The sequence below is a fragment of the Rattus rattus genome, chromosome 6 (assembly GCF_011064425.1).
Source record: "Rattus rattus isolate New Zealand chromosome 6, Rrattus_CSIRO_v1, whole genome shotgun sequence".
NCBI lineage: Eukaryota > Metazoa > Chordata > Mammalia > Rodentia > Muridae > Rattus > Rattus rattus.
Genome location: NC_046159.1, coordinates 116,331,870 through 116,348,667, shown reverse-complemented (window position 1 = coordinate 116,348,667; position 16,798 = coordinate 116,331,870). Strand labels below are relative to the sequence as shown.

Genomic DNA, 16,798 nt, shown 5'->3' with positions numbered 1-16,798 from the left:
TGCAGGAAATATGTAGGGACTCTGAATTTTATAATTAATCACTCGATCTGAGCTTAAAACTATTCTAAACATTGCAATCTACTTAAGATCAAAATAATTTCACAGAAGATTGATCCAATTTTAAAAAAAAGTTTAGTTTGTGATAAAACTAGGCTCTGAAAGATTCCTAATACAGTTAATTTAAAAAGCACACCAAAAAATTGACACATCCACCAATATGGAATCATAATAGAACAAACACTTAAAGAGTCTTCTTATTCCTTATAATCTTATGCACTGAAACCCAGTCCTCATGTGGAACTTTTGGAGGTGGGACCTTTGGGAGCTGATTATTTCCTTCCCAAACGGGATTAGTGCCCTTATCAATGAGGCTCTGGAGAGTGACCCTGCCCACTGACCATGATAGGCTTCAGTAAGGAGCCAGACATCAGCACAGGAGGAACCAGGTCTTCTTGTATTCAAAAAATGCTGTCAGTGCCTAATTCTGGACCACAACCTCCAAATATATTTCTGTTGATGGCAAACCAGGATAGTGTCTTGCTCTAGCAGCCCAGCTTGACGAAAAAGGTAGACTCTTCACAATAATGATTTTTAGTAAGAGAGAAAAATTGGAATTTAAGGAATTTCAACCATAACTATTGCTCCAAATGTATGATTATTTCCTACCACTCTTTTAAGCTCAAACCGTACAATAGATTAATCAATGGCACCCAGGGGAAGAATTACCAGAATCCCTAGAATGCCAAATGCTCTGGACAAGGAAGGAAAGATTACTGTCCTGTGTTCATTGTTACAATTTCACCACTCAATTGCATACTTGGAATTTCTTAAGTTTAAATTGAATAATTTTATTGTGGACCACAACAACAATACAAAAAGTACACATGTAACTTACTAAGTTTTTCTTTCAAGTATAATTTTGTCTCTTCCAGACGGTCTCAGGGCCAATTCCCTCTTACCCTAGAGCTCTCAGGGAGACCCTGAAAAGAACTTAACCTACACTCCCAAAAGTCACAAATGCAAAGACGTAAAGCCCACACGCATAAGAATGAACAGAAAGTTAGGACAAATCCAAATAAATCACCTAACCACACCACCGAAAGTCAAATGACCCTTCAGATGTGACCAAAATCCGTAAAGCTAAATCTATTTCCATAATCTAAGATACACATTTCTTGTAAAATGAGAACTGCTTCTGAGAACATCTCCATCTTTTCCTTGTAGAGAACCACTGCTTCCTTACCAGATTACAGTCAATGCTCGATTCAGCTTACCAACTTTGCGTCAGTATACTTTTCAATGGAAATAATTTGTGGGGTAAATTCATGAAAAACATGGCTATTTCTTTTTTTTCTTTATTAACTTGAGTATTTCTTGTTTACATTTGATTGTTATTCCCTTTCCACGGTTTCGGGCCAACATCTTCCCTAATCCTCCCCTCCCTTCTATATGGGCATTCCTCCCCATCCTCCCCCATTACCTCCCTCCCCCTAACAATCACGTTCACTGGGGGTTCAGTCTTAGCAGGACCAAGGGCTTCCCCTTCCACTGGCGCTCTTACTAGGCTATTCATTGCTACCTATGAGGTTGGAGCCCAGGGTCAGTCCATGTATAGTCTTTGGGTAGTGGCTTAGTCCCTGAAAGCTCTGGTTGCTTGGCCTTGTTGTTTATATGGGGTCTCGAGCCCCTTCAAGCTCCTCCAGTCCTTTCTCTGATTCCTTCAATGGGGGTCCCTTTCTCAGTTCAGTGGTTTGCTGCTGGCATTCGCCTCTGTATTTGCTGTATTCTGGCTGTGTCTCTCAGGAGCGATCTACATCCGGTTCCTGTCGGCCTGCACTTCTTTGCTTCATCCATCTTGTCTAATTGGGTGGCTGTATATGTATGGGCCACATGTGGGGCAGGCTCTGAATGGGTGTCCCTTCTAAACATGGCTATTTCTTAACTGTGAACGATCAACCTTAACATCCAGCAACTCAAAAACATAACAAGACAGAGCTTTCAAGATTCTGTAGAGAAAATGCGAAGCATTTTCTTAAGTTTGAATTTCATACAAATGGTCCCTAATAACTATAAATATGTCACAAATATTCAGCTGAGGTATCCTAATGATCCTTTCATAGTGAAAAATGCTTCATCATACTAAAGTACCTCATTAAATTTAGTACATTGTAGTGCACTAAGATTACTTTGCATTGTAAAATTATTCATCGTTAATATTTGAATTTAGCTGAGTCTCATCCACTTAACTACCAGTTGCATGCAAGATTGTCTTCTAGTGACAGACATCATCTTCTCTTAGACTATCAGTCTGTGATAGGGATGGTGACATTCCCTCCTCAACAGTGGCTGATGTTTAATGGGGACGGGTGTCCAGTGACCACGCGATTCACTCAAAACTCTTTCCTCCCTATTAGATTCTGAGTTCAGAAATATTTGGCCATCTTCAACCAAGTAAACATTATTTCCTTGCAGAAATAATCCTTAATCTGATAAGATCAGATGACATGATTCCTTCTTTTGTTTCAACATTCAGTGGTAGGTTAAACATCTGAGAGTGACGATGATGATGCTTCCAGGGCTTTGGATTACCCAGCATCCTCTAGGATTATATATAAACAATGATCAAATGAATCTTTATTCTGTGTCTATTTCTGATCAAATGTATGTTTGTATGTATATATTTCATATAGGCATTGTGCATATATATTACATATATGCATATATCAACATATATTCAGACTCTATATGAGGCATATGGTGTGTGTGTGTGTGTGTGTGTGTGTGTGTGTGTGTGTGTGTGTGTGTTTCTGAGACAGAATACCTTTATGTGGCCCTAGCTGTCTTGGAAGTCACTATGTACACCAGGCTGGTCTCGAACACTCAGAGATCAGCCTATCTCTGCTTCCTAGGTGCTGGTTTTAAAGACGTGTGCCACGATGCCCGACCTGACGCCATGTGATTGTATGCCTCGCAATGGACTCGCAACAGCTAATGTACACCAGTCAGATGATACTTGTCAGAATTTGTGGAATGAGACAGTAGGTTCCTGATGCTCATTCCATGTCTTCTCCTCCCACTGAGCTGCCTCAATGGCCTGCTTCTCAAGGACTTCAACCTTCCTCTTCATCACCCCTCCACAGAACGATCAGAGCCACAGCAGCTGCTCCTCCAGCTCAACTTCTCCTTGCTGTCACTCTGAGAATTAGTTGACATTCTGTTTCCCCTACAAACCCCAGTGCTGGCTTTCGTGCCTTCACAGGTGACTGACCATATTCTCAACTATGAGAATGGAGTTATCAGGGATCATAGATTTACCTATTTGCTCTTCGTGAGAACCTTTAGCTTCTACCGGGGCCTGGTTTGGTTAATCAACTCTAATGCCAGCTAATGAAAGGCTAACAGTCGTTCTTATTCCTGGACTATTCTCCCGGGCTAGTGGACAACACTTGATAATTGAGATGTACTATACTACATATGTTGTCCCCGTGCGAACTTAGCTTCTACTCTACTTTAATTTTACATTTATTTATTTATTTATTTATTTATTTATTTATTTATTTATTTATTTATTTGGGAGGGGTGCATGCCACAGCATTTGAATAGAAAGAGGGCGATCTATGAAAGTCACGTCTTTGTGGGGCTAGTGTCTTTATCCACTGAGCCATCTCGCATGTACCTCTACCAAGCAGTTGAAGTTCCTTCTGTGGTTCCCTAGGCGTTCCAAGTGAGAAGGCTCAGCATTTCAACTAACAAGCTTCCTCACAAGGAAATCAATGCTTGCCGTAGTTTGAGCATTCTCGGTCTGCTGGAAATCGCAGTGCCTTCAATATGCATGTGGCTTCAGTGACTTTCAGTTTGGTCTCCAGCCTGTTTGATAATCGGATTCTCCAACAGTCCTTTCTGCGCATCTCTAAGAAAATGTCCCTGTTCACTCCAGCTCACATTCAATAAATACTTTTTTTTTTTTCTGGACTCTGGGTGCATTTCCAGTGGACATACACACCTGTTGTTATGTTAGTAAAAATGACCAGAAATTCTCTTCTCTTATGGAAACTCTCAATCTCTGTTGTAATCCTCGGGGCATTTCTATTTCTATGCATGGGAAGAACAGGATCAAGGGTCAACTTCTTATACTGATATATATGCGTTCCTAAACAAATACTCTAGCGTCGAGATCTGTCCTTTCAGGACTACAGTGCATTCACCATCCACAAATCGATAGCAAGCTGCATCATTAGCCCTGTACATTGAGCCCAGTGTTCAGAGGCAGTGGGAATTCTGTGAGAACTGGGAGTCACAGCTGAAACGGACTTGGAATTCCAATTTGTATGCATTAAGCATCCTTTGAATTTTATAAAGCTACAGCACTGGCTTTGAGACAATAACAGAACACAAGAGTACATGCTGTACAGATCCCGACATCAAACTGAGTACCGGGGATAATTCCAGAACTTGGTTTTCTGTGCCTTTGAATGTGACTCCTGAAAGGTTACGAATAGAATCTCTTATCAGTGTAAAATGGACCAATAACTAAACCACATCATGTATATGAAAATCTCGCGAATATGTTTAGGCTATTGGCTGACATCACCACCAGTTAACTTGTTTCACGTGGACCTCAACATAATTTAACAAACATTTCAGGAATACCTATTAAAACTCCCTACCCCCAAGCCTGGAGTTCAGGTTATAGCGCTCACAGCCCTACACAGCAAACAAACACCTCCATAGAAACAGGCTCCTAAGGAGAAAAAGGCATGCTCAGCTCTGCGAAAGCACAAGGTGTGTATTATATTTATTTTATGTACCCTTCAATCAAGCAATTAAAAAAATCTTCCTGCAGGAGGACCCTGTGCAAAGAGACACTTGGGGAGTTCTGTCCAGCAGGACCAGGGCAGTGTTGCGAGTTCCCCACAGCTGTGCACAGCATGGCAGAATGATTGGGGTCTAATGAAGGGTCAGCCAGGACCGAATGGTCACAACAGGGCTGGAAATGATTGGACTTAACTACCCTGATGGTAATGGGGGCTGGAACTACTTTACTTACTAAGGAAATGGAAAGGGGTTGGGGGAAGCTCAGTTTACCCAGGCTCCCTTCACCCCTTCCTGATAGGATCTGCTTGGTAACTGCAGAGACGACAAGAAACAAAAGAAAAAAAGACTTTCCCAGGGGTGAAGCCAAAAGGTCAGCCCCAAGCTGTGCGGGACAATGGGGACCCAGCCTGCTCTTGTGTTTTCCTAGGGGGATGAAGGAGCCTTAATGAAGAGACCTTTTTCTCCGCGAAGATTCTAAGCCCCAGCGGGTTCCACTCCACCTCCAGCCCCGGGCGGGGGAGGGGCGTGGGGCTGGGACAGGCTGGGCTCCGCCACGCCCCTCTTCTGCCGCTGCGCGACCCCGGCCCCCGCGCGCTGCGCGTGCCCAGCCCGGAGCGCGTCCCCGCAATCCCGCGCCGCTGTGCTGCCAGCGCTCAGATCCTGGCCGCTGCAGCCCGCTCAGGCAGGGACAGCGTCCCCCCAAAGCCCGCTTGGCCCGGGCTCAGTCCCCCGCCCCTCGTCACCTGGCTCTATGGTCTCTCTCTCTCTCTCTCTCTCTCTCTCTCTCTCTCTCTCTCTCTCTCTCTCTCTCTCTCTCCCTCGATCACACGTCCACCTAGACCCTGGCCAGTCACCGGCGTCCCCTGTCTCCGTGTTCCCACTCTCTGCACCCTAAGCTGTACCCCTGCGGCTGGCGAGGGGCCGCAGACCCGGCTGGAGATGCGAATCCTGCAGAGCTTCCTCGCGTGCGTTCAGCTACTGTGCGTGTGTCGCCTGGGTAAGTGATAGGACCTCGGTGGGGCGGCCGCGCGGGGCTCAGTCTCTGGGACGCGGCTTTGGGGGGGGGGTGGATTCAGAATTGTCGGCAGCACCCCAGGAAGTTACTCTGAACCTCTCGATGTCACCTCCGCGGACTGCTCCCCCCCCCCCCCCAACTGCGCCGCCACCACCTGCTAAGTCCCCCTACTGAGACTCGTGTGGTCAGGACACCTGGACACGGGAGGTCACCCAGTCAGAGTCCCCCCTCTCTCTCTCGCGCGCGCGCGCGCTCTTCTCCATGTTGCAAACTGTGGGAATAGCCTTTGTAGACCTACATAAGAGGATGAGTCAGTGACTTGAAATACAATACAGCGGTGGCGAGGGGCTGCGACCTCAGCGTTCATTTTTACGTTGCCAGGACTGTGGACTTGAACGGAAGGCACACGTGTCTGACTTGAATTACGCATACGCACCTGAGAGGCACTGAGCTGAACAAGCACCAACCTGACTTTTCTAGTACTTTCAATTTAGTCACGTTCAAGTCCAGACAGTCACTTACAAAAAAGTTCCAGTCAAATCTCTGTGAGCATTGTGCCCCAGCTTCCAGAGAGAAGAGCTGCAGGTGATGGGCTTACGGTACACAGTGCCTTCTCGCAGCCTTCCGAACTATACACATATTAAATAGAGATTACACTCTGTAGTCAGCACTGTGAATATTTACTTGGGATGGGGATGCAGATTCAGGTTTCCAAAAGGAAAAAAAGGAAAACGTGTCTTTTGTTTCTTGTTGTTTTGTTTCGTTATTTTAATTATTAAAAGCCCCTTTCAAATGGAGCCATTAACCTAAAAATTAGAATATGTACCTCGATCTGTGAGTATAACTGTTTAGCTCCTATCAGTTCTATAACCCTACTTTTAAATTTTAGATTATTTATAATAAAGGATACATTAAATATGCATTTCCAACCCAATGGGTGGTGCTCCTCTTAGCACCATAACCTTTGCAAACAGAAATCATTTCTAGTTCTGACTGCTGCAAAAAAAAAAAAAAAAGAATTGTGTAGATCACTATGGTGATGATGCTCGTGATTCACTCCGTGTATTCACCTAACTTCAATCCCTAAGGCTTGGTGAAAATGCTCAAGGCTGACTTGGTCATAGCCTTGCCGGTAGCCACTCAGCGGCTGGAGCCCCTGATCTTCCAGGATTGGGGAGACTTGAAGTCGATTGTTGAGTCTGCTTCCAATCCACACCTGTTGAACTGACATTTCCTCATTGCAGTCACAGACATTGTAGCAACAAAGCCAGGTCCTCTTGCTACTTAAAATTATCTTTTAAAGAGATCTCACAGAATTAGGGAAGCAATGTACAGTATTACTCTGCGCTTCAGCAAAACCCAAAGCCCAAGACTACATCAGGAATGGCTTTAATTGAGGAAAAACATCAGTGGCCATACAATTTATCTGTTCGAAGCATGATGTTCATTGGTATTTGCCACAGTCACAGAGTTGTCTGCCATCGCCGACCTCTGACCCCAGAGCATGTAATCAGCCCTCCTTTCACGTTAACTGAGGTTTCTTGCTCAGGTTCTGTGTCTATTGGTCTGCCTGCTCTGGGCATTTTATCTGAACAGAATCAGGAAACCTGCAGTGGGATTTTGCCTGGCTTCATTCACTTAGCAGAATGTTTTCAGGGTTTACTCATGTCTTAGCATGTATCAGCCCTCGTCCGTTTTTATGACTGAGACAGATCCCACTATATGCAAATCACGTATTTGCAAAGTTGCTCTTTATTTTTCCATAGTAAGGCATTATTTGTAGCCTGCTTAGGACTGCACACATTTTGGCTGGTTGGACACATGCCTTTGACGATATAAAACATACGGGGAAGGAACCGAGTGCACCGTTCGACTGTTATAAGCTTATGCAATAGCATTTAAATCTAAGCCTGTCTATTCGAAGTGAAATATGCTTTAGTGTTCTCTCTCTCTCTCTCTCTCTCTCTCTCTCTCTCTCTCTCCTCCTCCTCCTCCTCCTCCTCCTCCTCTTACTACTACTACTACTACTATGTGATGCATACGTCGTATCCTTCACCATTTTAAACCAGCCCCCTTTACGTTGCTATCAACAAGCTGTCCTAGAGACATTGGCAAATTGGATGGAAATATTGACCTTGGGGGTGGCATATTGTGGAATGCGAGGCACATTATCTATGAATGAAAAATTCAGCCTCCCCTTTATAATGCCACCCCCCCCCCATATAGACATCAGTGTTCCTGGATGTAACTATTTCTCATCTTCAGTGTCTTTGGAGCCTTCTAGGTACCATGCCACCCGTTAGAGGTGCTCAATAAAAGGTCTGAGGACTGGCTGAGGTGGTGGTGCAGGTGGCTATTCTGACATAATTAGACCACCTTGCTCACCATTATCCAGGGATGTTTGAGAATTCGCCAAGGTACTTATTGTTTACAATGACACACACACCTCTGTAATCAGGGTAGTTTCCCATAAGAAGGTAAGATTGTGAATCATGGGGGGGAACCAAGGGGTTTTTCACTCGTGAGACCTTGAGATCTAGAAGTAAGCAAGTTCTAGAGCTGCATCAAGGCACACACACACACTCTTGTCAAACAGGTAATGTACCTCATTCTAAACCTTGTCAGATCTCATTGCTGTGGGACCTGCCTGACACATTTTAATGTGGGGCCACATTAAAAATGGATTAGCCTTATGGCCCCTGCAGCAATTATGACGTCAGTCACTCTGGGTGTGGTTCCAGGGGTCTTTTCAGTTCTGACTCCATTTGTCCTCTATAGCAAGTCATACCGTGAACACAAAACACTCCTGCTTCCCCCAAATAATAACTGGTCCCCATTCAGGAAATGTATTACGTTTGGCTTGCATGAGAATACCTTTCTGCACTTGGGATCTCCGTTTCTCTGCACAGCAAGACTGTTCTCAAAGAGGGAGTTTGTAGGAGAGATCACTTCATCAGTAAATTCATTTCTACTTGCACGTCTATAAGAGAAATGAGGGATCTTGCTTAAAAGTGTATGTTGTGACAATTTTGCTTCTGGTAAAAGACTTATTTTTTTTTCCTGGAAGTACAAGCTGTTTCCCCAGCCCTCAAACTTCAGGAAGCTCTGAGTAGATCTGTCTTGGGAGCTCAATTTGAGTGCTTGTTTGCTAACCTTTTTTTATTTTTTGAAATGGCTCTGTCAGTCAAGCCTACAGTATGTTAGGGACCATCAGCCAAGCCATCAGCACGTTGGGGAAAGGCTTTGTGGACATGAAGTTTGTGCTCTAGATCCACCTGCCAACAGCTCCAGCATTCACTCAGTGCCATCCCCATGATGGTAGCATCCAACTTCCCATTGCTTTCCTCAACACAGATAAGGAAACAGGCACACAGAACTAACATGACTTTTCTAGCATCACACAGCCTAGGCGATCTTTTTCTCTTCCAAGTCAGAGACCTTGTTTTCTGCAGTTTGTCTTTTGACTTTTTTGTTTATTAGTTTTGTTTTAGACAGGGTCTTACGAATCAGGCAGGCCTTTAAAACTACTGTAGCCAAGGATGATCTTGAACTCCTGTTCTCCCTGCCTCTACCTTCCAAGTCACACCTTGGTGACATTTTCTGTGTTCCCTCTGGAGGATAGCTTTTCCTGTTGAGAATTTGCAGGCTTACTTCCCAGGAGGAAATGCAGAATTTCAGTCCTGTTTGCTGTCTTGAAAATGTACTCAGTGACTTTTCTCATATGTTCCCATATAGCCTTTTTTTTTTTATTTAAGGACAGTCTATCATTTTAGGTAACAATGACAATTGCCTCAATGCAATCTTGAAAATAGTAACAAAGCCGTAGATCACACAAGGAAGGCAGCCCCCATATACTACTGTCTATCTTCCTTCACTGTCGTCGGCTGCATACTAAGATCCCAACAGTGCTAAGCACAGAGACCTGACACATGTGCCCCCTACCCACCTGTTCTGAGTCAACCCATACCGAAGACCTTTAAGAGATCTCATTTTTGAGTGACGCATGAATCCCACCACCTGATAGGCTGAGGCTGGAGGGTTGCTCTAAGTTCAAGACCACCTCTGGTTAGGTAGTGAACTTCAAGACAACAGCCTTTTCTACCAAGGGGTATGAAACTGTCTCAATACAGCAACAGCATCAATAAATACATTCCCCAAATGCTAGTTCTCGCTTCTCAGACTCTATATTGACAACCAGTTGAGAAGAACAGTCTGTGAATGCATTAAATGTGTTAAGTCTCAAATATACAAGTAATATAAGTATGTATAAATACATTCTACTATTTAAGTAATATACATATATGTATGTATCTGACCTGGGACAGGGGAGATATTGTCACATGGCTCTAAAGGAGAAATTAAGGTGATTTGGTCTTTCATTATGATATTTTTCTGATAGTCTTCTCAATCTACTGATTGGGAGATGATCGTGCAGATGTCAAAAGGCTTACCTCGTAAATGTGAGGACCCCAGTTTGGATTCTCAGAGTCCATATAAAAGCTACATGTGCTGGTTTGTGGTTGTAATCCTAGTGATGGTTGAGATGAGAGATAGAGCCTAACCCTAGAGCCTACTGAACAAACACCCTGGCCTACTACACAAAGCTCTAGGCCATGAAAGACCCTGTCTCAAAAGGAAGTGAGAGGTCAGAGGAATGACCCCTGAGGTTATCCTTTGACCTCTATATATGTGCACACACATGTGCTTGTGTGTACCTGAACACACAATATAAAGAATAGCCACAGAAAAGCACTGTTTTAAGACAATAATAAACAAAATCATGTTTTTGGCCTCTTGAGAAGTTATCGACTCAACTAGAAAGGAATTCTAAAGTCATTAGAATTATTTGAATTGTTGATTCATGGTGATTATTTCTGGGCTGCATTATGTCAACTGGACAAACAACTTGAGACATGATGATGGTTATGCGTAACAGCTAAAGAAACTTAAATGTCCATTTCCTCATAAATTGGAATTCACAACGGGTGGTTTACGTGTGAGTGATCTGTTCTCACACTACGTTCTTCAAAATCTTTTTTTTTACTACGTCCTCTATTTTTATATAGTCTGCCTGCCTTCCCAACTGGAGCAGCTTCTCAAGACGGTGTTGTGTTCATCATTAGCTTCTTAGACAGGGCACCTAGAGGACATATTTAGTTAGTCCTTAATGCTCAAGGCCGTGTTACCTTTATGTTCTCGAGATCAGCTGATTTCTGTCTTGATTCTCTTTTAGGTCAACACTTTGGTCAGCATCATCTTGACCTGTTCATCATTAATGCCTGTTCTGGCACCAGAGCCCAATTTTCCATGATTCTCTCAGATGTCCTTTAAAGATTACCTAGATCCAGACACTATATGTACATAGAAAGTAAAGTACCTGTGCTTAATAGTGCATGGACAGTTGCCAGGGTAGCCAGAAGTGAGCATTTAATTGTGAATGAGTTGATATGAGCGAGCCTGGCTGTGTTCCAGGGTTCAGGGTGAGTTTGTGTGTGTGTGTGTGTGTGTGTGTGTGTGTGTGTGTGTGCGCGCGCGCGCGCTCGTGTTACTGAGAAGAGGACAAGGGGATGAAGAATGGTCAGGAATTTTTTAAAAAGGATCTTATGCATAAGAATTTTACTTTCTATCAAACCAAACCATGATATTGGATAAATCATAAAGAGGATTAGTGTTGGTTAGGGTTAGGGTTAGGGAAAGGTTGGTGGCCCAAGATACTTTCGAAAACAAAACAATAGAAATGTGGACAGGAAGTATAGTAACATCTCAAGACATATGATTTTAACAGTTCTTCTATCAGTTTCTTATTAATCCTGGAGATGAATTATAGGGCATAGCTTAGCCCTACACATAGCCTGTGTTGAGTATGCTTCTTTTTTTTTTTAATGGAGCTAAATTCAGTTGGGTGGGATTTGGGACAGGGGAGATGTTGTCACATGGTTCTAAAGGAGAAGTTAAGGAGATCTGATCTTTCATGATATTTTATGAAATTTATGATTTTATATTTTTCTGATATTCTTCTCAATATTCCCCTCCCTCTTTACTTCTTTTTCATTTTGATGGTATTTCTTCTTTAATCTTTACTTCCTTTGAGCATGGATTTAAATAATCAAATACACTTGGCACATTTTTTCCCCACATATTGATGAAGAGTTGGCTAGGGAGGAAATTGATGGTATTTGATGTCATTAGCAAACATATTTTTCCTTTGCTAATATAATTTGGAGGGCTTGGTAGTTAGCATAATCTTAAAAGGATAGGTCAACAGATGCTTCTACTCAAAATTCCTGTATGTTAAAAATAGGCCTCATTGTCCTTTATTTCTTCTGATATTTGCTCAGATGTTAAAGTAAACTCGATTATTCAGGTCTTGGTTGATGTGAACTTGCTGGTTTGATTCAATAAGAGTGAGTCATTTTGTGCGAATCTTCATAAGGCATGCATTTTATAAGTTTCCTTGGAAATAATGTTCTTTATATTTTTGGAAAGAACAATTCACTCATGCGTTGGAAGGAAGGAAGTTGGGTTAAAGTGTTTATAAGAGTGACTAGGCTTCAGGTAGGTTTTCATTCTTGGAGACTTGTTTCTCCCCACCCCCTCTCTCTCTTTTTCTAAGCATGGATCTTACTACTAGACCTTTACTGGAACTCATTAACTCAGTATCTTGAATAGGAATAAATAGAAAAAAATCCTTGAAAAAAAAAGTGACCATTTAAAGCAGATATCATTGTTCCTGTGTGATTTCTGATCACATACATTGAAATGCTGGGTGGATAGTTACAAATACCCTTCCCGATGTTCTCAGGGTTTTCAATCACATCATCACTGGATTAAATCTGATTTCTGCAACTAAATTGTCATACACTTTCATCTACACATTTTCTTGAATAGAACACGTAAAGGTGTTGCCTGCTATGTAGAGTTGGGTTAAAATCAAGGTCTTCCCACAGGAGCCATCAGCATGGTGTTGAGGAACAGGTAAGACATTAGTCTCATGTTTATCTCCTTGTAAAAGTGTTGACAGACCTTCTCTGAAATCATGAGCTTTTAATCTTGGCCACACTTTAGACTTGCCAGGTATGATTGTGTGCTTCCTGTCCAAATTCTATGTTGAATCCCAGTCAGGACTGTGGTACTTGGAAATGAGATTTCTGGTGAGTAAATAGGTCATGAGGTCCACGCTCTCACAAAAGGAATTAATGACCTTAGAGAGAAGAGACAAGAGCAGTGTCTTTTTCCATCCTGTAAAGGCACAGCAAGAAGTCAGCCATCTGTAAGCCATAGGAAGCCTTCATCAGGATCAAATCTTTTGACCCTTTGATATTGGACTTTCTAGTTTTCAAAACTGCAAGAAACAAATGCTTGTTGTTTTACGCATCTACCCTAAAGTATTTTGTTACAGTACCCTGAGCTAAGCAACACATGCAAACAACTTCTAGTTCAGCACACTGTAGCTTCTGAATACCTTAGTGAAGTATAGATGTTTTCTTAAAACACTTCAGGTGACTGGAGGACACAGTCAGGGCTCGAAAACCACAGATCTAGGCCAACCTCATGATACTACTAATCTTAGTTCGTTTTTCTGCAGGTCGAGACACTGGCACGTTATGTGCTTGCTAAAACAAAACCAGTTGCAAGGGACAAAGGCCCTGGAAAATGTCCCAGCCCTCTTTCCTCTTCTGAAGGTAGTTTCAGTTTCAGAGTAACCCTAGAAGAGGTGTATGGACTGAAGCATTGACCTCAGAATCCACAAGCCAGACTTAGGAAGGCAAGAGCCTTGGAGTTGATACAAAGATTCAAGTCTATTATCTTTTCATTTGCCAATGATGCATATTCTTAGTGGTAACCAGTATTGTCTTCTTCATGAATTATTCAGTAGAACTAGTTAGTGTTAGTGTTTTCTACTCATTAAGTTACTACAAGATTTAGCTATATCCCTCTTCTATTTTATCTATTTTATGTTGTCTCTAAAAATTATCATTGTATGAATTATAAATGAAAACATTTATAAAAATATCAATTATTTATCATGTCTTGGCTATCTGCATTTTACAGTGTTTGAAAAGCCCTAGTAACTTCCACTTAAAAGCTAATAATGGGCTTACCTAGATGGTCAGATTCCTTCCTCAATACACTAATACTCAGTAATGATAACATAAGCACAAACAGATGCAGTGGGTCTTGACGAAGAATATTCTTTGAGATAAAGATTCCTCCAGAGAGATGAAATTTACATACTCATACTGGTTAATCTAAATTTCACAATATATAAAAGGAGCTTTCTAGCATGGAAAACTTTGCATATGGATTGTGTGGGTATATATATATATATATATATATATCATATATATATATATGGTTTTAATCCACCTCTAGGAAGACAGAACCCTTTGTACACCATGCAGAAGGATGAACTTTCAGGGTCACTATGAGAGCAAAAAGGCATAAGGGCCAACAAAGAATTCACAGAAGCATAAAAGAGAATCAAAATGTGGTATTTGGAAAGAAACAATGATTTGGGTGGATGAATAGCAATACACATTCTCAAATAGTAGGGAAGATTTCCCACAGCTGCTTGAAAAGTTTGGAACTGACATTTATCTACCACAATGGAGCGTGACCGCAGGATTTCGAACAATAAAATTGCTTGAGAAATCCATATATATTTTAAATTTAGACTTTAAAAATATTCTTACTACTACTATATTTCTATGTGTATGTAAGAGAGAGGGAGGAGGAGGAGAAGACAGAGAGAGAGGTGTGTGGGGGTAGGGAGGGTTATTTGTATGTAGTATGCTTCCCTGGCCCCCTTGGCGGGTGTGTTCACCTTCATGGACACATGTGGGAGCCAGAGGTTGATGTTAGGATATTTTCTCACCTCACTTTTCTGCCTTCTGTTTTGAGACAGGGTTTCTCACTGAGCCCAGTTCTTGCCATTTTAGCTGGTCAGTAAATCGCAGAGCTCCACCTGCCTACTTCTCAGCGCTGGGGTTATAGGCATACACCCTCACGCCAGACTTTGATGTCGATATTGGAGATCTCACTCTTTTACAGCAAGCTCCCCATTGACCCATTGCCCCTGCTCAGGTCTATAGAATTATGGGACAACTCACATATCAGAGGAGGGTGACTGAAGCACATTGAGACAGGACGTAAGGCTGCTTCAGTGGCATTACTGTGGAATTTTCTTGGTGGTTCAGTGTGTGACAGGACCATAGCATCCTCACAAGCCACTTTGAGGCCTAGCAAGCACTTTCACACACACACACACACACACACACACACACACACACACACACACACACACACACACACACATATCACTTCACTTGACTTAAATAGAATCGGTGTATCTGATAGCATATGATGCCATTGTCTGAAAACAAGGTATTCGTGATCCTTGAGGGAGTGTCTGGTCTGGGAAAGTAAAGATGTAGCAAGAAACAGAGGGAGTCAGAGAGATAGGCAAGAAGGAAATGTGCAGACAGCAATCTGACACAGCTCTATAGGAGCTGCTGATAAAGACACAGTGGGGAGAGAGAGAGGGTCATAGCATGAGCTTATGTATTGATTAAATAGTAAAACTAAGGTTAAAATGAGCCTGGGGCCTTGAGGCGAGACATCCCTCCAAACTGATTAGCTCGGTGACTTGGGCAGCCATCTGGGCAGAGTCTGCTGCTTGTGGAGATCACAGTTAGAACTTTACCAAAGCAAACACCATTTTAGGGGCGAAAGGATGCGAACAGATCGATGGCGTCAGGTCCATCTGCAGCACCCATCTCAACACAGTTCCGTTTATGGACTTCCAACACCCACGTGTGTGTCCTTTCCACAGTGAGCACACACACACTCCTGTAGTGGGGCAGCCAGTAGGCTGCTGGTACAGTAGTTTTCATAATTATCCATGAGTTCACATGAACTGACGTACATCATAGCCATCTCTCATAAACTCGTGTCTCTGGAAACTGCTTACAGTGCAGGCTGCACATTGAAGACAGAGTAAGAGAAAACAATCTATAGACTGTGCTTCCCTGGTTTTGCTTTGAAGTTTATTCTTGAGAGGAAGGAAGGGAGGAAGAGAGGAGCACGCAATGCTGTGTGTGTAGTCTGTGCTCGCCATGGCACGCAGGAAAGGGTCAGAGGACAACCTAGGACCTGGGGTAGCATTTATTTCCATCCACCTTGATTGTGAGTGAATCCTTTCTGCTGTTGTTATTTGCTCCTGCACGATCCAGTCTGGTTGGCTCACAAGCTGCTGGGAATTCTCCATCTCTGCCTCCTATTCTTGCGGAAGGAACTCTGGGATTACAGACCATGTTATCATGCAGACTTTTGATGTAGATTCTTTCTGGAAATTCGAGCTCAAAACTTCACGCTTGCACATCAAGGTTGACGTGTGGTTGTTAATTATTGAACAATGCAATCAAATTTTATTATTTACTGTATGTCTCTTTAAGATATATTTATGATATATGAAATAATAAGCTGAGGAATCTTATAACTTAGGAAAGGAAGAAAGTAGTAGCAAAACCAAAATATAAGTTTATTTTACCATAGGTAATTGAAATATAAGCTCATGTTTCCATAAGTAATTAAAAATATAGTATATTGTGCTATATAGGATTTGATTGCAAAGTGAAAATCTATTAAAAATTATTGACTGTATATAAGATATGTTTGGTTGTGGACAGTTTTTGTTTGATGACTTTCATAATGGAAAGTAGTACATAATAGTCATATATTTACAGTTATCCAACCATGTTATAAATATATGGTTATATAGACATATGTAGTCATGCATAAATTAATGAAGATCTATAAATACATGTTCCTATGAAGAGGAATAATTACATATGTATGTTTCTTGTTACTCAAGAGTCTTTAAGTATTAAATCAGTATTTTTATGAAAACTATTCAGATTAATTCTAGCACACACTTTGATTTCTTTTAAAGATTTCATTTTATTATTT

At 42.0% G+C, this 16,798-nt stretch overlaps 1 protein-coding gene across 1 annotated transcript in view; it reads left to right on the top strand.

The window, feature by feature from the left end:
- The first annotated feature begins 5,580 nt into the window (after nt 1–5,580).
- The window catches only part of Ptprz1 (protein tyrosine phosphatase receptor type Z1), a 181,425-nt gene continuing 170,207 nt past the window's right edge, over nt 5,581–16,798 (top strand). Inside the window, exon 1 of the mRNA XM_032906900.1 lies at nt 5,581–5,812. Coding sequence (XP_032762791.1) covers nt 5,755–5,812 — 58 coding nt within the window. The 5' untranslated portion in view covers nt 5,581–5,754. The remainder of the gene's footprint in view (nt 5,813–16,798) is intronic.